Source organism: Syngnathus floridae, chromosome 2, assembly GCF_059516105.1.
Source record: "Syngnathus floridae isolate MCC-2025c chromosome 2, RoL_Sflo_1.0, whole genome shotgun sequence".
NCBI classification, from domain to species: Eukaryota; Metazoa; Chordata; class Actinopteri; order Syngnathiformes; family Syngnathidae; genus Syngnathus; species Syngnathus floridae.
This window is the reverse complement of record NC_142414.1, coordinates 14,430,119-14,452,772: the sequence shown is the minus strand read 5'-3', so window position 1 is coordinate 14,452,772 and position 22,654 is coordinate 14,430,119. Positions and strand designations below refer to the sequence as shown.

The following is a 22,654-nucleotide window of genomic DNA, read 5'->3' as shown; positions in this document are numbered from 1 at the left end:
CGTTTGCACAATGTGTGCTGGCTCTTTATTGTCAACATATGTCGGATTTTGACTGTGTGAAAGTACCTGAACAAATATTTTGCTTCATTTCTAGTAGTAAATAAAAATAATAATTGTATCTACCTGATATGCAAATGAATCAACTAATAACTTAATTGTCACTGCAGCAAGTAACTGAACAATTTTCCAACACGAGACAATGTGACTATCCCAAAGGACTTAATTCCATTTAAGCAAGGAAACATGCACACTATAAGATCAATAACATGGAACCATGAACGTTATTGATATTAAAAATTCTTGAGAAAGGTCATTGTGGCTGCTCCATACATTGACCTACACGATGAGAACACACTAAATTGTTTACTTTGTTGGTACCAGACAGCAGACACTACAATTACTTAAACAATGTATTGTTGTTACACAGTACACACAGTTAATAATTGTCTTAAAAACTGAAATTAAATTAAAAAAAAAATCAAAATGCTCCAAAGAATTTAACACAATTTGAAACATGAATATCTGAGTAACTACACATTGTTGGCAAACAAAATCAAACATGCTACATATTGAAAATAAAAGATGGTTTTAAGTGCCATGTCTAAATCTAATTTGCAGTTGATATATTTTTATTGAGAAATGGTGAAAATAATCTCTATGTTCAATACTGCAGAAAACTAGACTGTCAGTGTTGCATAAATAAAACTGCGTTATGGGATAGATTGACGAATATGTTTGGGTGCATGTTGAATGCCCTTCCGCGTCACATAAAACATGGGCAATAATACAAACATAACTAGGGAGTATTCTTAGGCCAAATTTAGGTCCCAGTGCATCTCTGCATGAAGCATACTTAAAATGTGTACATGACCTACATCAGCAGATGCAGAGTGTAGTCAACCATGGCAAAAGCTTCAACTCACTTTGACCCTAAGTACAATAAGCGCAATAGAAAATGGCCAAAAAAACATGGCAGAGTGAAGGAAACAAATTTATCAGCGTTTGATCATATGGCATCAACAAAAGAGTTTACAGCCAAAATCTTAATTGCATTGTTCGCTTGTTCATCGCTTGTTCATCGTATATTATATTATAATTTCTCTTATTGCGGGCGTATATGTGGAAGGGCGATTGTTGAACATGTGCATATCTTTTTCAAAAACAGTTATGTAAATGTGCGCGCGCGCACACACACACACACACACACACACACACACACACACACACACACACACACACATCTCCAAGTGTTGCATTTTAGCAGCAGATGTGAGGTTTCACAAATATTTTCATTTCATATTCACATGGTGATTCGACCGTATCGAAGTTGCTGGAACCCTGACAGAGAGCGCTTAAGTGCAAGCTGTCAAACGCACACTTTTTCTCAAAGTGTCACCGGCTCCCCGGTAACGGGTCCGTAGAGCCGGGGTGAAAGGATTCGTCCGTATCTAACCACTCGAGTTAAATTAATTCTACTGGAATCAATCTAATTTCCTTATGACGCCAATCCTTCTCAAATCAACCGACGCACGAACCAAGTCACTAATTTGAGGCAAGTCGTCGAATTGACCCCGCCATAATTGATGGCTCCCTTCTGTATGTTTGAAGCTCGTATTATGTTACGGATATTTTTAGATGTCTTTGTTAAGACCTCAGGGATTCGTTTGTCGAGCGCACCCTTGCACTAGTTTAGCCGAAGTAACTATTAATATGGGTCTGTTCTACTTTGTCGCTGAGATAGCGAGCCTATTTTTCTTTATTCGAAGACTCATCGAATTAGTATAAGCATGACAATAATAGTTTTTGAGAAAGAATTTAACGCTTCGAATCCTTAATTTGTTAAAATATTAACACTCAACCGTTGGAATGCTTCAACCCACTCGATTGTTTGTTAAAAATAATATTTCTCTCAATACCAATCGAATTAATTTGCACGAATTATTATTACCCTGCAATTGATTTTGAAGGCAAATTAATCCCTCAAAATTGTCCCATGTTGCTTCCGACGAGGCCCGACCGAAATAGGAACGGACCCAAGGCCAACAGATAATTAAATTCCTTTTAATTTTACCCCAATCCAAATAATCTGATTTAAACACCTTCGTTATTTTAATCAAGTGAACCAAATATTTGAACGAATTAAATATTTAACGAGGTGCTCTCGTACCTCAAATAATTATGAAGGCAATTTAATCCTTCAAAATTGTCCAGTCTAGTTTTTGACGCGGCCCGACAAAATAGGAACGGGCCTGCGCCCAACCAAGAATTAAATTACTGTCAATTCTACAATAATCCAATCTGATTTAAACACCTTCGTTATTTTAATCAATTGAAACAAATATTTGAACGAATTAAATATTTAACGAGGTGCTCTCGTACCTGAAATAATTATGAAGGCAATTTAATCCTTCAAAATTGTCAAACCGCTCCCAAACAATCGATTGCATATATTGTACAAATTGGCGCACAACGAATTAAATGAGTATATAAAACACTTTTATTGAAGAAACATGAAATAGGATTACAAATGTCACGAATCGGAGTGGAAATGGAGCAGGACGACCAAGTGCAGCTTGGACCAGGGTTTATTGAGGGAAAAGGGAAGTGGAACGAGGCATCAAGGGCAAGCGACGAGAACTGGCAAACTGATACCCATGCAAATAAAATCACTCAATCCCGGAGTACTTTGATTGTAAAACATAGATCAGAAAAGAAGGAATAGGTAGATACCATTTGGCTGTTATTTGTTTTGGTGGAAATAAAGTCGAGTGATCAGTTCGATCTCATTTCTAAAATCCTAATTTAGGAAATGGGTTGGCCTCGATAGGACCCGCCCGCCCGCATGAGCTTAAAGCTGTTACAAAATATATTTTAGCCAAGCAAAGAGAATAAAATAAAAAGTAAAAACAACATTTTTATCATTCTTTTCAAACATCTTTTGTAACACACCACCATTCACCTGGTGGCGGGCACCTTAATCCAATTGAGTGACAATATTGCTTAAATCTGTTACAGAATATATTTTAGCCAAGCAAAGAAAAGAAAATAAAAACCACATTTGTGCTTCCGTGCGTGACTCACAACCAACCCCGTGTTATTCTGTTTCTCTATTTCTGCTAGTTCAGACTGTCCTGGCCATCTTTTGGTCTCATGTAGTAGTTTGGCGTTATCGTGTGGACAAATTTGGAATTTCAACATTGCCAATTTATTTAATAATTCTCAATACAAAATTTGCACCATCTACTTCTAAAATTTTGAATTTCAACATTGCCAATTTATTCCTGGGAGCAATCTATATTCACTTTTTGCCCCATCTCTTCCCATTTTCCCATGTTACATGACAAAGCACAAGGGACACACGGGAGACAAGACAGCACAAGAAGCAGAGAAAGAGAGCGCTGGTGAGCAGAGGAAGAGTCAAGGAGCAGGGAAGAGTGGAAAAGACATGTTGTTATAACCGGAGGTGTGTATATCACTTATTTTCCAATCTAACAGTAGGTCTATGTGGGGCCTAGATATTCTAACAATTTTCCAGCTTTAAGTTTTATTCATATTAGGGGAACTAATTTACGGGAACTAATGTACAAAGGATGACGGTGACGTTGAGCTCTCTGGGTTTTTGACTCATACGGCACTTTCGAAGAGATGGTCATTGTTAAATCCTGCAGGGGAAAGCAGTTTGGCCGCGCTTTCTGGGGCGAGGTACTTCAGGTGATGTTTGCCCCAAATAGGGGTGGTCAGGTTCTGCCAGCGCTGCATGATGAAATGAAATAAAAGCAAATGGATTAGATTCAGTTTTCCAAGGCCAGGTTTGAACGGACATCACAAATAACCGAGTTTGAAAGACCAGTTAGGCTTGTGTCTGTCAGGTGGCCTAGAAAGAGACTTTGATACATAAGTGTTTGATAAAGACATTCATTTGGAATTGTTGCACTCCAGCACTGAGACAAGCAACTTTGTATCACACACAACATTGCTGTCTGAAGCGTCATCCAAACGACTTTTAACAAACAGCACTATCTATGGTGACGCATTCTTCCTGATTTTGGAAAATTACAAGGAGGAAAAACACAAGAAAACTTGTCCCAACATGCAGTCAAACGTACTGACCTCCCGCAGTGATCCTTTGCTGCGCAGCAGCTTGTAGACAACAGTGAGTGGGATACAAAGCATGGAGGAAAGGGCCAAAGCCCAGCCAAGCATCTCACCCCACCATGGGTATGTGTACACAGTGTTGTAGGTTAGGGGCTTGTAGTTAACCACGTGGAACAGGAACACTACCTGGAAGCACATTTCAATGTCACCAGCTACCAGCGGGCACACCAAATATGACAATCACTGGCGGAGCTAGGATATTTTTCTAGAGTGGACAGCAAGAAAAAAAAATACAAACCCCAAAAATTCTTCAGAAAATGCTGATGAAGATTCAGTTCATCTTCATTTTCGGAGATTGGTGGAAATGTGAAAAAGTAATTTGAAATAAAATGGAAAATACCCCAAAGTTAATAATCGGCACCAGGCATATTCCAGAGGGGGGCAGTGCCTCCGAGACCCCCCCTTCTCTAGTTCCGCCACAGAAAACACGATAAAATGATCACTTACCATACAGACAAGGGGTGTAATGTAAGACCAGCACCACTTCATGTAGGGAAGGGGCTGATAGCCGATCATACGGGCCACATCATCCATGAAACGGTCTGCTCCTGACAAGAGGTTCCAAAAAACATTGTGAAACTCTACTGGCCTTGATACGTATTTAATCAAGACACGCTGTCAACAGATAGTTTGTATCTTACCATAGACCCACGCAATCACCACACATTCCCAGAAAGCCTGCCACAGCAGAGTGATGCCACTGGCTGAGTTGTAGTCAAACAACTGGAAGACATACATCCCTCCCTGGCAGGAACAAACAACACAAGCATAGTTAACATTAAAAATTCGCAGTTAATATTTTATACACGACCTAATTTTAGCATTCCGGCTGCTTAGTCATGCTCGAAATGGTTTATTGCGCTCATTGATGTGTGTGGAAAAAAACATCCTCAAAACATCTTTGAGAACAAATGGCTTCATATTTGTGGGTAAAAATGACCCATATCAGTTTTCATATGACACCTATCTGTACTTTGGTTGCTAAGTATAAATCAATGATCTTGCCAACAGGAACCAAACTGGACTTTGGTACTGATATGCCCGCCCAGCCTTTTGTCCCAATGAGTACAATTGTCCTAACTGGTTAACAAGGTTGAGTGATGTACCTCTGTGACCATGGACATATCAATGACAAAGCAGATGACGCAGCAGATGGCTGCCACCACCTCTCGACGCAAGGAGGCAAGGGCCGACTTGGGTGGAAGCATGTCCATGACTCCGGTTATTAGACCGTCTACTCCGAAAACCTTGAAAAATAAAGTCAAATGACAGCAGGGAAGTAGATGAGAGTCACATTGAAACACAAGTCAGACTGAACTTATGGCTTGGTCATTGTACTGTTTCAACTCAAGTCCAAAACTCATTTGCACAGGTATTATTATCTACAGATCTTGAGGTATCATCTTTGCAAGAGCGTTTCAACTTATCATGAGGGACAACCTCCAAAATAACTTGAATGGGTAACAGCTGTAGTAGCTCGTGTCACATGAGCCATTCTTCACAGACAAGAAACCAGGCAAAGAACAGCCAACGAGAGAGCATGAATGGACAGTGGAATGACAGAAGATCACTGACAAATGACAATTGATGTAGGCACAGACAGGCACATAACCAACACATTGCACAGAAATGCAAAGCTGAAATTGGACAAGTGGAGCACAAAAATAAGAACGGAAGAGGTCTTTTTTTTTTTATGATAAGACTATCTTACCTGACTGCCCAAGCCAAGTACAAGTAACATGATAAAGAAGAGTGCTGCCCACAGTGGTGCCACGGGCATCAAAGTCACAGCCTTGGGGTAGGCAATAAACGCCAGGCCAGGCCCTACACATAAACAAGCAATTTGGTGTAAAAGGCATTTTGGCGTAGTCTTTTTCAGCATCTTTGGTCTACTTACCGCTCTCAGCTACCTTACTGATGTCCACACCTTGCTCTGCAGCCATGAAACCCAACACGGAGAAGACGACAAAGCCTGCAAAGAAGCTGGTTCCGCTGTTAATGAGTGCCAGCACAAACGCATCCCTGGAAAAAAGTTCATAAAAACACAGCAGACAAACACAAAACATAGGATTACAAGTGGCTTCCTAATATGTTGAAACAGGACAAGCAGGACACAAGGAATATTGGCAAGAGAAAAGCTGGGCTGGGATGATAAATGGGGGATAAAGAGCAAGATAAATATATCTCGACAAGCTGCTGTTGTCCTCATTGTGATCCACAGCAAATATGGCAACAGCCAGTTTGGCTCAAGGTCTGAGGGGAGATAGGGTGAAAGATCTCATGGCTACTTGGTTGATCCAAACATGTCCCCTCACAGGATGAATCATGCTTGTACAAATATGGAAACTATGAAACCAGATACTCTCCCTATTTGGAAGTTATCACTCTGAACTGAATTTCTTAATGTACAAGCAATGAGTCAAGACGAATCATACGAAAAGAATGATATTAATTGATGTTGATCATTAATAAATTGCAGCAGCTATGAGCCTCACTCATCCAGCAGAAGCATGTCCAAGCATATCTGAGAACACTCGGGGGTATCCTAATGCACATGCGTGATCGAAACAATTGAGCATCGGAACGACGGGGTTAACAAAGCAGTGCATATCTACACCACGCCAATTAAAGGTCCTCTCTAACCACACTTACCATGAACTAAACAATTAAGACAGCACTTAACAGCCACGTAAACGTGTTGCACCAAACACACGCACACTATGCTTGCTATCGGTCAATTAGTCATTAAACTCTCAACCTACTGTTTCAATTTGAGAGCCTGAGAACCTTTGCACATGACACATTCATAATATTTCACTGTAGCGGCACAAAACCCAGACATGGATTTACAACAGCTAAATTTACTGTAGACTTTTTCCTGAGCTAATCTAAGACTGTTTGAGAAGCAGAGCTAAGCTAATACCGCAAGCTACCAATTAAGGTCAAAGCTGAGAAGATGCCAGAGGGCCGCCCATTCACCAGGTTAGAGCTACTGTGGTCTGCTTACTACACACATTCAAAATGCACACTCACTGACTGTTAACCAATGTTGTTCAAAGCTAAGTTACAACAAAATCACTCGACCATCAGCTTGTGATAGCCTCAATGTTAAGATTAAAATTTCCGTATAACTCGTGGCGCTAATGCGCTGCTGGCTAGCTTCAGGCCAAAGTTAGCCTAGTGCTAACAAGCTTATGTTTCTGTCACTTTAATTTGTAGAACATGCAGGGATTTTTGGTCGGGCAGCAAGTTTAGTGCCTCGTGATATAAATGTAAATATGTATAGATACAGTATTTATATATGGCATACTCAGGTCAAAGGTCACAGAAAGCAAGTATCGCTGATGTTTGCAATATGTTGAGTTATTTTCAGAGCACAGTGTTACTTACTGGTAACAGTTGTTGTTGAAGCGGTTGTAGCTGCCCAGTGCCGTCAGGGCACCCAGTCCGATGGCATAGGAGAAGAAAATCTGGGTGCCAGCATCAATCCACACCTACCACAAAGGTGCAAAAAAAATTGGAATGACAGGTTTGGATGTAAAATTCAGCCATTAAGCAGCCAAATACAGATAAGCGGATGTTCATAGAAATACGAGTCTACCTGTGCTTCTCCTAGTTTGGACCAATCTGGTTTCAGGTAGTATATAATCCCATCTAAGGCTCCAGGTAGTGTGACACCATGGGCCAAAAGAACAACCAGAATCACGTACGGGAACAGTGCTGTGAAGTACACAATCTAGAGGAAGGAGGAAAATACAGAAGATGAACAGGAGATATGTGTTGGATTTCGGTAGGTAGGTGAAGTTTAACTGAAATACATACTATGTCAGAAGTACTCACATAGTGAAAATTAACAGTAAACATTCAAACTTGTTACATTAAATGAAGTGCATTAAAAAATGCATTGGCTAGAAACAGCCTAGTGCTTATCAATGTGGTCTATTTGTTATGGTCAAAAGTAACTGCACCAAAGTATGTTTTTATCACTTTGATTAAGCAATTACCTGCTTTGTAAATACTCAAGTTTTAAGCCCATTAGGTCCTCGGTGTAGATGTGTAAATAGCGTACCATAAAGGATCAGTGTATTTATACAGCAATCCCCCCACCACCACGAAGTCGCGGGTCACACTTTGCGGTCGGTCCCAGTCCATTGTGGATTCATCTCGCGTTTTTTAATAAAAATATTGTTTGTATTTTAGTGTTGTTCATTACTCTTCCTCTCATTCGCAATAGATCATGTGTGTTCAAGTAAAAGTGCTGTCAATGCTATCAAATGTGCATATTTGAACAGAGTATCTCCATATTGCAGGTGTCATTTCTTACTGGGGTAGTCCGTATTGTAACCCGCATGATGGAGGGGGGATTACTATACATTTAATGTCTGACTGAAGTATAGTTGAAGCGCACATTTAGATGATTAAAAAGCAACCGCATAACAAGTAGAAGAATGCGAGCTCTTATGGGTTTCAGTCTAGACACTGATCCTCTCACTACACCAAATCTGATTTGGCGAAATGCCACCATTTTTTGGGGTTCAGGTAACCACACAATCATAGCCTATAACTATGGTAGTGTAAAGAGACTGGCTCTAAACACATAATAATTCATCTATGCTTGTAATTAGTGATTTGTAAATCAAGAGGAACCCTACCTTGCCTGTAGATTTGATTCCCTTCCACATGCAGAAGTAAACAATGACCCAGGTGACGAGGAGACACAGCACCATCTGGTAGCTGATGTCGCCAGGTTCATCAATGCCACTGGACAGGCGAAGAACCTTGCGTCTGTGAATGACAACACAAGCGTCATCACATCTGGGCAAATTCAGATCAGTCGTGAAGGCTTGTAAAGCTAGAACGACACACTAAGTACTCTATGGACACATTTTTAAGAAACGTGGGTCAATAGGTGATTTCAACATGTAATTGAAATTGTGTCCACCCTGTCATTGTGGGGTCAAAGAAATCTCCGATGTGACTTTACGAGCAGCATTTCATCTTCAATCAAGTTTCGACTTCCATTGGGTATTTGAAGAATATAGCTTTGTTTTAACATTTTCATCATGTAATGTGTGCAGTTAGACACTATCAAGCTCAACATGTCCACTCTGTCATAGCAAAATATCAATTAATATAAAAACCTTCCACAAATTCAAAATTCATTTTTTTAAAACTAGATTTTTAAACAGCCAGATCGCTGACTGAATTATGTTGGTAATTGAATCACCATTAGGTACACTAATAAATGTTAACATTAGCCTACAATGTCCACCCTGCTGATAAGTCAATAAGATTATTGGTGCATTCAATTTACATCGTTGTTATTTTTTTTTTTAAGAAACATTTTATACATATCGGTGCTCTTAAGATTTTCCACGCAAACGTTAATGAGCCTTGCTTTGTGCATTATAGAATAAAATGATTGCTATAAAGTTGAAAAGCATACCCGTTTTGGCAAAGACCAATACAAGAAACAAGGCATTTGGCAACATGTGTATCCAATATAATGTAATACTTTACTACGATGGGAAGATAAAATATACATACTCCCAGAACTCAATGACAGGGGAGCGCATGCCTTCCATCTCCACGCAGCTGTCGTTCAGGAGTGACTGATTCGAGGACACGTCTTGAGCAGCAGATGAGTTCACGCTGATGTTGTGGCAATTGTGGCTGAAGTTGACTGTGCAGTGGACGGTGTTCCAAGTGTGTCCGCAGGTGGCCCACGGCAGCGGGTTGGTAAAAGAGTGGAAGAGAAAGTAGAGGCTCCACACCGGAATTATGATGTAGTAAGTGTTGCAGAAGAACACAATCACCATCGAGGCCAAGCCCAAACCTGGTCGGGAGAAGATGCAGATCGGGACATGAATGAATGAAGTGACGTCAACTGCGTTCTCTTCTTGAAAGGCACTGAGCGGTAACCTTTGAAAAGAGGCGCTATGTTCCAGGCGGAGAGCCCTCCATGTTTCATGTACTGCCCTAAAGAGATTTCTAGGAAGAAGACAGGGATACCCCCGATGAACACGATCAGCAAGTAGGGGATGAGGAACACACCTGCAACAGAAAACAACACAGCTTGCTTGTCACGTTGAATCTAGGACCCGGACAAGGTCGGACAGAATAACATTCAATCTCATGTACTTGACTTCCCGCCCAAACCTACTGAACAGCATTTACGGATTCAAGAGAGAGAGTTTAATCGGTGAAATTCCCGCCGATTATGATCATTTTGAAAGTCCTAGTATCGGCTGATATAATAGACCAGGTAATTAAAAATCACTGAAACGTTATACTGCGTCTAGTGAAAAGCAGTGAAAGGTGGGCTTACGTTACAAACGAACAGTATCCCTGTCAGAAATACAATTTACTAATTGAGCTTAAGAGTCCTCGTATGTATTGTAATGTCATTCCTGTATGAGAGATGTATTAATCACATTTCAAGTATAAATCACATTTCTTACAAAATCAGATACAGGTATTTATTTGAATGCTACAAATTGGTTAATTGTTATGTTAATCAACATTTCTCGCCTGTTACCACCAGAATTGAGATAGTTTGAATGAGACCAAACAATGGTACCTGTTGTTTAAAAAATAAAATCAGTTATCCGCTTTAAGTGTCCAATGCTGTCAGCACAAGGGAAAACAAATACTGATGAGTGTTAGGCTACGGATTGTAGTTATTGATCTGACTCCAAATTGCGATCAACACTTAACACATGAGTTGCTATGTCCCAATCCACACACTGGCACACCTAACAATTTTGCGAGTTCGTTCTGTCAAAGAGAAGACCAGTTGATCAATCAGACCAAATTTACCAATTGTTTATTCCTGACAAAGCGAACTAATACAGGCCTGGGTCCCGGGGGTCCCTCACACTAAAACTTGTGCGTTTTTGTGACCACCAAAAGACGACACATTCTTCCGGGTAGCCCAGTTTTAAAGAAACACAATATGAGTATTAAAACATGCAAAACATTGTGTGATGATTGGTCGATGGCCATCTCCTCCCCGTCTAGGTGTTATTGCGGTTGGGTTTTCCCCGCGAAGCCCGACCACCTGAATGTGATGTTGTTCTTGTTTCACACCGACCTTGAGGTGTTCTCGTCCGGTACTCCCTGTGTGGGCCGATGGCACATCCTGTCCACAACACTTCGAAGAAAACAAGTTCATGCAGTTTGCCTGCACATTCTTCGCCACCAACCACACGATCACTCCACTACTAGATATTATATTGATATGATTATACATAAGTTTAACACAACCTTAAAAAACGTGCTCGCAACCACGCAACATTAATTTGTTGGTCTACTTTTGCTTTCATTTATAGCTGTCAGGTGACAACATTTTACAACTGACAACGTCTTTATCGAATCAGATTGTAAATAGGCTCATTAATAAAACCTGTCCCTGTGACAACGTGACAATATGGCATGACCTTGACCTGTTTGCAGGATATGGGACCTTTCTGCCAACAACAGGCATTGGCAGACGTCCATGACACAACTCTTGCTTTAAACTTACAGCAAATATTACATGACCAGCCAAACATTAACATATTACAACGGCATGTCATCATGGGATCATAACAAACTTGAGCTCTGTGTCATGCACTTACGTTGACTTTTCCTTTAACGGGCACTTGTTGAAATTATTACAAATACCTCAAATTATCATTGTTATCGATTCACTTCGATAACCTTACATGATCAGTTTACATCTTTTCTCCATCGGTGATAAAAACAAGATCTGTTTGTACAGCAGATATACAAAGTCGAGACACCCCTGTTTGATTGTGAAGATTTGTGATTTAAAAAATGGGCTAAGATAAATTACTTAAAGTTCTGGTTCTAAATAGCAGGCAGCGTTGGCACAAAACCTTAAGGTTTCTACAGGAATGCAAAAAAAAAATGTCAGGAAAAGCCTACTTCTACATCTGAACTTTATTTGGGGTTAAGTAAAGGTTCTTAAAATAGTGACTGGTTATGCTGACTCCCAATTAATGAGGTGGAGAAATGTGATTGGTTAATTCTGAACACAGCCACATCCCAGGTAATTGGGCATGTGCAATTTAGTGCAACCACATTATCTCAGTTATTAATTTGTATTTCTGTTATCAAATAGATAAAGAAATTGATTCAATTGTACAAGTTACATTAATAGTGGAATTTTTGGGGGAAATTATCTAATAGGGGTGTGCAGACTTTTGATTTCAGCTGTACGTGCTATTGGCTATAGAAAACGTATGGCTGGATCTTCTGCTTCATAATCAAGCATGGAAGGTCCATTTTAAACACTTTCATTCTTTTAAACTTTGATTTCTTGTTTAATACTGTAAATGATTCATGACAAAAAAGCCCCAACTTTGCCCCTGTTTGCCAATGCAAACATGTTTTTGTACACATCATACGACAAAGTACATAAGGGCTAGCGGAAACTCACCTCCTCCGTTCTTGTAGCAAAGGTAAGGGAAGCGCCACACGTTGCCCAAGCCGACAGAAAGACCCACGCAGGACATGATGAAGTCCATCTGTCTGGTCCAGGTTTCTCTTTCCACCGCTGGAACCACATCAGCCGCAGCAACTGTTCCGTCCTGGATCTGTGGAGGACCAGCTCCTCCACCGTCGGCGCGTCCGGGCACCAACACCAGGGGGTAAGTTGATCCCCCACCCTCACCTTCTGATATCTCCCCAGCCTCCAACTGAGTGAGGCTGATTTCACCTAGAAGGGAAAAGACGGGAAGATTGTTAACTTAATAGTCTTCATCCTGAGTAACATGAACCACATATAGTGATGTAAAGTCTACACACCTTAGAAAACGTCAGGGTTTTTAGACCATAAGAAAAAATGTCCAAACTTTTTACACCTATAGGATTTGACGGTGTTCAATATTAATCACATTCCAAAACTCAAATCGATGGGAGTCTGCACGCACCTGCCACCACTGGCAATTTTTCCCTTGAGGGGAGGGGGGTAATGGAGTTGCCAAGAACATCTCAGGGATTCCGCAAAACAAATACAAGCCCCCTAAATGACTGTCACCATTTAAAGTGCCTGCTTTCGGGCAGTTTCTTCCACTTTAAGCGGGATCATACACATGGTGGAGAGAATTATGAACTGTTCCATATATTACTCAGTGACAGCACAAAACGCCCAAGCTTCTGCCCGAAACAAAAATAGGAAAGGCTTACCAGAACACCTGATATGCAACCACATTATCTCTTCTTTTTACTTCCCTACTTAAATTTTGTTTGGAGCTCATTCCATTCATTTTCAACCTTATCCTATTCAGATCACGGGTGAGTTGAAGCTTTTTTTAGCTGAGCAGTTAATCAGGGCACAAGCATTACTTATGGACATTTGACAGACTTCATTCAACCTGACGTGTAAGTTTTTGGAGTGTAGGAAAAAGATGGACTATGTGGAGAACACCCGCGCAAGCGTATGCAAAACATAGAAAGGCCTGAACCCAGGTTTGAACCGAGAACTTTCCATTTCACAGCCATAACCCAATCAAATTGGAATATGTTTGAGTGACAAAGTTTGAAAAGGTTTGGATCTGGACTACGTGTCAAAGTCACCAAATTCCAGAAGGCTGTAGTATTTGAGATTTCCTTTGAACTGATCTAAAATTTTGGGTTGTGCCGATAAATGTTGAGCGCTGTCGTGAACATCAAATGCTGGTGCTGAGGATGCACTTTGCACTATGTTAAAGCTGTCACTCGATCCTAGGATATATGATAACAATGATGCAACATACTCACCTCGATTACTTTCTTCCACTTCTGCTGACATATTGTTGAACTGTTCCAGAAAAAATGGATATGGAATTTAAATTGGGGAGGGGGGACGAGAGCTGGCTGCTGGTTTTTAAACCAGGGAGGGTAAACTTGCCAAGAGAGGCAGATATGTTTAGCACCCTCTTTGATTTGATCAGTTTATTTCACCTTTGAAATATATATATAAAAAAAAAAAATACAATTAACAATATTATTAAAAAGTCAGGTTTTTTTCACACGTTTGAACGCTTCAGCACAGCCAAGAGATGATTTTTAAAAAAATGTCAGCAAGCGCCGCGGGACGCAGGAGACTCAGAAGCAGTCGACGAAGCACTTGAAGGTAAGCCTGAAGACTCTCATAGAAGACAGTTAGACGAAAAAAATCCGGCACTTTAGAGTGAAAGGGTGCGTTTTAAAAAGAAGAAAATATTTTCCAACGAGTTGTTCCAAAAGACGATTCAGGAGTCGGTGGTGGACCTTCTGGTCTGATGATGAGAGAACAAGTGAAGTTCCAGACATTGTCGTCACCCCTCCACCCCCTCCCGCACTGCTGAGACGTGATTGGCTGATGAGAGCGCGCACCTACACTGCATCATCATCATCATCATCATCAGAACCGCCACGGTACAATGACAGTCCCGTGGATGGATGGCTTGATAGCACTGCATACGTCACTCCAAGTGCACGCAAATTAAGCAGGCTTTCAAATTGCATCTTCATGGCGGCTGCCATGTTGCGACGCATCAAGCTGCAGGTGCAAAACCGCGCTGCCCACCTCCAGCTAGACATTCTACTTTTACCGATACTTAGATAGCTCTAAGATTGATGGACTATTGCCTTGCTTCAGTGTCTTAACAGCAGGTTAAGTAATGTGCACCAAGGTCCTGCTGACCACCAACCATTCATTACAACACGGCTGTCAAACTCCGGTCCTCGAGGGCCTCTATCCTGCATGTTTCAGATGCTTCCCTCCTCCAACACCCAATTCAAATGATTGGGGGATCGTTATCAGACGCCTGCGGCACTTGCTGATGAGCTGATCATTGGAATCGAGTGTGTTGGAGAAGTATCTAAACATGCATTCTGCAGGTCTGGAGTTCGATACCAGTGTATTACAGTCACTGCAGCATTCAATGGTCCTTGACAGTTTTCACAAGCAGAAGCAGCAGCTGACATCTAGTGGACAAAGTGTATGAATGCGGGCCTCGTGTAAAAAATAAACAAGGCCAATTGGGTAGTAATAAACATTTTCACTTTCATTTCATCAAGAGACAGTGGCAGTGCAACATCAATAAATCAGTCTAAAAACGAGTCAATAAATAAATCTCAAATAAATATCATAAAATGATACATTAAATGTGCTAAACATATATTATTCTTGACAAGATGACGAGCTTTTTTTTTGTTTTAAATACACACGTGTGCTTACAAAATGTACCCGTGAATGTGGTAAACCCTTCAGGAGCTTAACATAAATAACATTTCATAAATATATTTGTTAGATATTCTAGAGCGATTTCTTCAGAAGCAACAGATACCTGCTTAATAAGTGTCCTGCTGATATCTTGAGCTTACTTCTTCAGGGACCCAGCATAATGTTGACAATGTTCACTTTCACAAGACAATGTGTGTATATACTAGTGGGGTGAACACAAACCAGTGAATGTAAATCTTTTCTTAGTGGTTTATTAAACTTGTGATAAATTAAACATGTCTTTATATTTTACTGCGACGTTTAATGTTGGCCAATCTTTGGCTGCATCATCAAAACCAATTTAAAGTGATTAACAGGTCAAAAGGTTAAAAAATACGGTATGTTTTCATCTTCTAAACTGCTTAATCACTAATTATCATACAATGTAATCAGCCGACAGAATATATGCAATTAATGTTTGATGGCACCCACCTAAACGCACATTTTTATATTGCCTGCCATTTCTACAGAGAAAGGAGAAGACCAGTGGTTGGTTGTGGCCATTTCTCTTCTTTTTTCTTCTTTTCAAAGGCCATGTATACGGGAGAAACTCTACATACATTATTAGGAATGTTTTAGTAACCAAATTTTTTACCTTAACCTGAATATGAACTACATTTAAATGTTGAGAGACTCCGGGTCAAATAACACTGAGTCACACAATGTTTTTGTTTTTATTTGCAATGATGAATTTAGAGATGAATGAAGTGCTCATTCCATCCTTTCAGAGATTTAAGCTTACATTTACTTTACATTACAAGATAGTAGCGACATGTCATGTTGGGGTCAGAGGTGGGCATTCCGGGATGAAAAAGTTAATATAAAAAGAGGACCGATAGAAGTGGGTTTTCACCTGTCCCTGTAATTGTTTAAGCGCCAAATAAACTCATTGTCTAACGGACCGTTTCGGCATACTAACGTGGGAGTTTGCAAAGATATCATGAGGCATTTTCGTTTCCACTTTGTCTCGCGTGTGTAAGCCGTACGTTTGGGCCGAATATGAATGTTAAAAAGAAAAAAAGTTGGTTTCTCCATGCAGGAGGTGACAAAAGGAGACTATTTCTTTATTTCCTATTTATCAGATAGCATTGACAGAAATATAATTGACTTTTTTGAGTGATATATATTGTGATATATTACTGCAATCCACCATTTTAATCAAGTTGGGTTCATCATCATGTTTTACCATGATATTTGTTTTTTCTCGGACCGATGATGGAGGGAGGGATGGACCAGTGATAGAAGCCCTTCAAATGATGAGAGGGGACAGGGACGGAGGGACGATTGTATAAGGATGGACGGAGCGGCAGAATTTGGTCAAGTGCCCACCTCTGGTTGCTACTTCATCGGTATTTGTGTATCGCATTACGCTTCTGAGATACGAACGTTGTTGGATCCTTTCCGCAGCGGCATGCTTTCGTTCTCCGCGATAAGATACTCCAGGTGATGTCTGCCCCATCGTGGGGTTATGAGGCGTTTCCATCGCTGCAAACACAAACGGATAGTGAGTGGCCAGTTATATACGGCTCTCAAATGAGTGTTCAAAAGAAATCATAGGAAAAGACTAAAGATCCAAGGCCTATTTTGAAGGGTTTGAGGTATGTAAAATACAAAACAGACAAACTGACCTCCCGAAATGATCCGTTGGCACGCAGCAGTTTGTACACAACAGTGAGTGGGATGCAAAGCATGGAGGAAAGGGCCAATGTCCAGCCCAACAATTCACCCCACCACGGGTATACGTACAACTTGTTGTAGGTTAGGCGCTGATAGTTTATCAAATGAAATAGAAACACTCCCTAGAAGCACACTTCGATTAATGTTGCTACCAGCAGACATGAAATGTGAAAACATACAAATTAGAACTTACTATGCAGACAAGGGGCGTAATGTAGGACCAGCACCACTTCATGTACGGAAAGGGATGATAGCCGATCATCCGAGCCACGTCGTCCATGAAACGGTCTGCGCCTAACAAGAGGTCATAAGATACAGGGGTACAACAAGAGACTGAACGGAGAGCTCGTGTCTTACCATAGACCCACGCAATTACCACACATTCCCAGAAAGCTTGCCACAGCAGAGTGATCCCACTGGCAGAGTAGTAGTCAAACAACTGGAAGACATACATCCCTCCCTGGTAGAGACAGCAGTGAATGAACGCTGACATTTGTGAGTAAATACAAGCATTGATAACCAACTTGAAATTCCAACGTCTGCACCCATAGAGAAATATTAGTATGACGATTTGGGGTACAGTGATCCCTTGCTACTTTGCGGTTCGTTAATCGCGGCTTCACTGCATCACGGAAAAAAGTTGTTACAATTAGAGTTCTAAAAACATATTTGCAGCATTGTACTTTGTAATAGAAGTTGTTATAATGAAAGACTTCTGAAAACATTTTTACAGTATTGTACCATGTTATAAAAAGTTGTTATAATAATAATAAAAGACTGCTAAAATCATATTTACAGTATGTATACTTTAGCTACATCTACATATACATCTACAAAATGCGCACAGCGCTGCTATGGTAACTTGTGACCATTAGAGGTTCCTTTTTAACCAAGGTTAACAACAGAACGTCACATCTCCATGTTACACTTACACACACACACACACACACACACACACACACACACACACACACAATTAAGGGAAAACTGTACCTCTGTGATCATGGACAAGTCAATGATCATGCAGATGAAACAGGAAATGGCGGCTACCATCTCTCGCTGCAAAGTGCCAAAGGAGGGTTTAGGAGGAAGCATGTCCATTAGTCCGGTTACGAAACCTTCTACCCCAACAAACTGAAATGAAAATGTTTGAGGTGAGAAATAGGCAAGAGCAAAATGAGTAAAATGGCACACATGAAAAGAAAATGAGTTATTGATGGAGAACTGTGCTGCCGAATCTTATTTTCTTGATAAATCTTTGTCTTTGATACAGTTGTTAGAATTCATACAGGTTCCTTAAATCTTGAACATTTGACTTATGGCAATACTCTTATCATAAACACATCACGGTGGTACAGTAACTGCTTTAGCAGCACACATTTACAGTTAGGACAAACACACTCTTCTACAATGTTCCCGATTAACTGAGAAGCGCCCCAAATGAATGATTCCATATCTCACCTGACTGTCCAAGCCAAGTACAAGTAACATAAAGAAAAAGAGTGCTGCCCAGAATGGAGCCAGAGGCATCAAAGTCACAGCCTTTGGGTAGGCTATAAACGCCAGGCCGGGTCCTACACAAACAGTTCAACAAAGGCAGCCTTGACTAATATTCAACTCTACATTCAATAAAAAGTATATTCCGTATGACTTACCACTCTCAGCTACCTTACTGATGTCCACACCTTGCTCTGCAGCCATGAAACCCAACACAGCGAAAACGACAAAGCCTGCAAAGAAGCTGGTTCCGCTGTTAATGAGCGCCAACACAAACGCATCCCTGGGAATAGAGAAAGGGCAGATTTCAAATGAGGAACGTCACTGTCATTGTGTGGACCCTCGCATCTCTAAAACCATTATTTTTATGCTAACCTCACATCTCTAAAACCATTATTTTTATGCTAACGATGTTTGTTGAGCCATTCAAACTTACTGGTAACAGTTGTTGTTGAAGCGGTTGTAGCTGCCCAGTGCCGTCAGGGCACCCAGTCCGATGGCATAGGAGAAGAAAATCTGGGTGCCAGCATCAATCCACACCTACCACAAAGGTGTAAAAAAAAATTTGAATGACAGGTTTGGATGTAAAACTCTGCCATTAAGCAGCCAAATACAGATAAGCGGATGTTCATAGAAATACGAGTCTACCTGTGCTTCTCCTAGTTTGGACCAATCTGGTTTCAGGTAGTATATAATCCCATCAAAGGCTCCAGGTAGGGTGGCACTATGCCCCAAAAGAATAACCAAAACCACGTACGGGAACAGAGCCGTGAAATATACAATCTGCAAGAAGAAGACAAATATTGAGGGTTAACAAAGAGGATTTTTATAACTAATATTAAAATAAATGCTGCACAACTCGTCACCCAGTTTTATGAACTGTACCTTCCCTGTGCTTTTAACTCCCTTCCATATGCAGAAGTAAACAATGACCCAGGTGGCAAGGAGGCACAGCGCCACCTCGTAGTTGATGCTCCCTGGCTCATGAAGCCCGCTAGACAGATGGAGAACTTTTTGCCTGTGAGCAAGAACACAAGATCGTGAGGGAGACAACTCTTTCAAACGGACTCTGCAAAAGTAAAGAGACTTATCATGAGAGACAACATACTCCCAGAACTCGATGACTGGGGAGCGCATGCTTTCCGCCTTCACACAGCTGTCGTTCAGGAGTGACTGATTCGAGGACACGTCTTGAGCAGCAGATGAGTTCACGCTGATGTTGTGGCAATTGTGGCTGAAGTTGACTGTGCAGTGGACGGTGTTCCAAGTGTGTCCGCAGGTGGCCCACGGCAGCGGGTTGGTGAAAGAGTGGAAGAGAAAGTAGAGGCCCCACACCAAAATCATGATGTAGTAGGTGTTGCAGAAGAACACAATCACCATAGACGCCAAGCCCAGACCTGGTCGGAAGAAGATGCAGGATCAGGACGAGAATGGATGTGACTGCGACCGTGTACTCTTCCTGTCTTGACTGACCTTTGAAAAGAGGCACGATGTTCCAGGCGGAAAGCCCTCCCTGCTTCATGAACTGGCCCAATGCAACTTCCAGGAAGAAAACAGGGATGCCCCCGATGAACACCATTAGCAAGTAGGGGATGAGAAACACACCTGTAACACAAAATACATTTGCAGAGTGTACAAAAAGTCTACACACCCCTCTTCAAATGCTATTTTTTGGTGACGTATAAAGATGAAACCGAGTTCTATGAAACCAAGATTGAACCGTTTGGTCATAATTCTAAAACATATATGAATTGGGTGCAAGCATCATAGTTTGGATTGTTCTTCAACTAGAATTTGTGCTTCAACACAAGGTGGAGGGAATTAATAGGACTTGTTTTTGCACAATTTATTATTGTCTTAAGTTTGTACCTCCTCCGTTCTTGTAGCAAAGGTAAGGAAAGCGCCACACGTTCCCCAAGCCTACAGCAAAACCCACGCAGGCCATGATGAAGTCCATCTGTCTGGTCCAGGTTTCTCTCTCTGCAACTCTTGGTTCCGATGAACCGCTCTCCTGGCTCAGGGGTGTAGCAGTATCTCGACCCTCACCGCGTACTGAGCTCACTCCAGACACAGGCACAAGGGCATTATGAATTGATCCCCCAGCCTCTCCTTCAGACAGGTCTCCCGCTTCCATCCAGAGGGAAGTTTTACCTGGATGAGAAAAGATAGATTTTAAAAGATCCCATTTTCGCTTTTATTGGTCCATCAATCGGCATGAGAATTATAAAAAACAGAGCAAGTAACATTTCATAACAATTCTATTGTTCCTGCAAGCTAGCGTTTAACTTTAAACAAAAAAGTACCACATTTTGCTCTATTTTACATTTTGCTCCATTTGACCAATCAAGCGAAGCCAGGCAGTCACATGACCACAGTCTCCAGCCTTTCGTTCCAATATGTTCTATGCATAAGGACATAATTTGATGAATATAAAGAATGTTGTGTGTAGATTCGTCGGGTGCATAGAACATATGTTCAAGACAATGTTTGACCTGCCTTTCCCTTTAAAATACTCCTTTACTTTTACTCAGTAGTTTGGAAGACTCTTAACTGAATTGTCATATATTCTCGCCAGTAAATTCACTTGTACAAATCAAATCATACTGTGTTTAAAACAACCCACATTTACCTTTAATTTTCTTGCTGATGTTCTTTGCTGATTGCTGCCGCTTTGCTTTTGAAACACACTTCTCTGATGACAATCTGATTATGTGACTCGAGAGCTCGGTCAAAAGCGGTGAAAGGAGGCCACCAATGTTCGGGCCAGGTGGAGAGTGACTCAGAAGCCGTCGACGAAGCACTTGAAGGTTAGCCTGAAGAATCTCATTGATAGCCCCGAGCGACAGCAGAGCCACAGTGAGGTAGAGTGGGATGGATAAGTTTTGAGTCTCAGCGAACGGAGCAAGTGTCCGGCGACACATAAACAGTCAGTCTCACTCGTGCGACACTCCAGACGTCACTGTTTGTGTCGCCACTACGTTGGGGCTGTGGTGAAGAGCAAAAAAACAATGCATCAAAGAAGCCCTTTAGGACGTAAAGAAGCCCTTTAGGACGTATAGTGACGCAGCTCAACATCATATTCGTCATAATGGTTAGATTAGTTGGGTTGAGAAAAAACACTTTTTTTTTCTTTTTTTTTTTTTTACAAGGTGGTTTATACGAAAGTAGCTTGAACTGAATTTGTCCAAACAATTTTCAACAAAATAACGATTTCGTGACTACAGTGTTTCACATGCAAAGGTGAGCGGATGCAGTCACCGCACTGCGCCCACACTTGCCAATAAACATCTAAAAAACAATTAGTGCGTTTACTCCATGTGCATCATTAATGAAAACAACTATGAACATAAAACATAATACCTCAACAAATTATTATTAGTTAAGTATAAATAATATAGGCTACAAAGTGCAGCCACATTGCTGCAGCATGCAATCGCTCTTCGGTCTAAAGATGTGTTGCAGCGGGTACATTCCTCATTGCAGTCTCTCTGAATTGTTCTTTAGTTAATATTGTCATACCTTTTGGTCAAATGTTACAAATCATGATTCAATGCTCCACAATCCTCATGAAACGTTTCAGTCTGCTCAAGTGGGTTTGCTCATGTTACCTGCAACACCACAATGAGACCACCAGGGGGCAGTTTGTTCCAATTTGTGCAGCAAAAATCATCGTTTGTGCTGCTATGGTTTGCAGCACAAACGAAAATTTTTGCTGCACAAACCAGCACAAACGAAGCACAAACGGACGGTACCATTTTGGGTCCATTTGGGGGGAAAGGGGGGGCTGGGTGAACTCTGAATGACCTATAAAATAATCGTTCATAACTAAAAAACCATAGCAGCACAAACGATGATTTTTGCTGCACAAACCGGCACAAACGAAGCACAAACGAATCAGACTATTTTCCTTAAATTTTGCGAGGTTGGGGGGGCCAAGTTCACGCAGGTCAAAAAGATCTTGGACAATCCCATGCTCCCATGTTTGTGTTCCAATTTGTCTGCGCATCCCTGCTCAAAACAAAGTCAATATATAAACATGGATGAGAGAATTTGTTGTGGATGAACTTGATT

At 41.0% G+C, this 22,654-nt stretch overlaps 2 protein-coding genes across 2 annotated transcripts; both read right to left on the bottom strand.

Annotated features, from left to right (window-relative positions):
- Nucleotides 1–2,474: 2,474 nt before the first annotated feature.
- On the bottom strand, nucleotides 2,475–14,441 carry LOC148402020 (sodium- and chloride-dependent creatine transporter 1-like). Its single transcript, XM_088358299.1, has 14 exons — nucleotides 13,921–14,441; nucleotides 12,599–12,877; nucleotides 10,078–10,209; nucleotides 9,703–9,991; nucleotides 8,808–8,940; nucleotides 7,757–7,891; nucleotides 7,546–7,649; nucleotides 6,053–6,177; nucleotides 5,867–5,979; nucleotides 5,262–5,402; nucleotides 4,797–4,899; nucleotides 4,603–4,703; nucleotides 4,111–4,281; nucleotides 2,475–3,753 (listed from the first exon to the last, which is right to left on the bottom strand). Exons 1-14 carry the CDS (start codon nucleotides 13,949–13,951, stop codon nucleotides 3,625–3,627), a joined length of 1,986 nt encoding a protein of 661 aa, XP_088214425.1. The 5' UTR covers nucleotides 13,952–14,441; the 3' UTR covers nucleotides 2,475–3,624.
- A 1,628-nt stretch (nucleotides 14,442–16,069) lies between these two features.
- On the bottom strand, nucleotides 16,070–22,244 carry LOC148402019 (sodium- and chloride-dependent creatine transporter 1-like). Its single transcript, XM_088358267.1, has 15 exons — nucleotides 22,103–22,244; nucleotides 21,213–21,568; nucleotides 20,453–20,734; nucleotides 20,057–20,188; nucleotides 19,692–19,980; nucleotides 19,469–19,601; nucleotides 19,232–19,366; nucleotides 19,020–19,123; nucleotides 18,742–18,866; nucleotides 18,548–18,660; nucleotides 18,080–18,220; nucleotides 17,444–17,546; nucleotides 17,280–17,380; nucleotides 17,038–17,208; nucleotides 16,070–16,894 (listed from the first exon to the last, which is right to left on the bottom strand). Exons 2-15 carry the CDS (start codon nucleotides 21,502–21,504, stop codon nucleotides 16,775–16,777), a joined length of 2,241 nt encoding a protein of 746 aa, XP_088214393.1. The 5' UTR covers nucleotides 21,505–21,568; nucleotides 22,103–22,244; the 3' UTR covers nucleotides 16,070–16,774.
- Between the last annotated feature and the right edge of the window lie 410 nt (nucleotides 22,245–22,654).

Bases quoted from the DNA above. Each gene is read 5' to 3' on its own strand.
- LOC148402020 (XM_088358299.1), bottom strand. From the start codon at position 13,951: ATGTCAGCAGAAGTGGAAGAAAGTAATCGAG. The intron at 10,210-12,598 runs GTGAGTTTCCGC...TTTCTGTTGCAG, and splicing joins TTGCTACAAGAACGGAGGAG to GTGTGTTCCTCATCCCCTAC. The intron at 4,900-5,261 runs GTACATCACTCA...TGTTCCTGCCAG, and splicing joins ATATGTCCATGGTCACAGAG to GGAGGGATGTATGTCTTCCA.
- LOC148402019 (XM_088358267.1), bottom strand. From the start codon at position 21,504: ATGTGTCGCCGGACACTTGCTCCGTTCGCTGAGACTCAAAACTTATCC. The intron at 20,189-20,452 runs GTACAAACTTAA...TTTGTGTTACAG, and splicing joins TTGCTACAAGAACGGAGGAG to GTGTGTTTCTCATCCCCTAC. The intron at 16,895-17,037 runs GTCAGTTTGTCT...TTGTGTTTGCAG, and splicing joins CCAACGGATCATTTCGGGAG to CGATGGAAACGCCTCATAAC.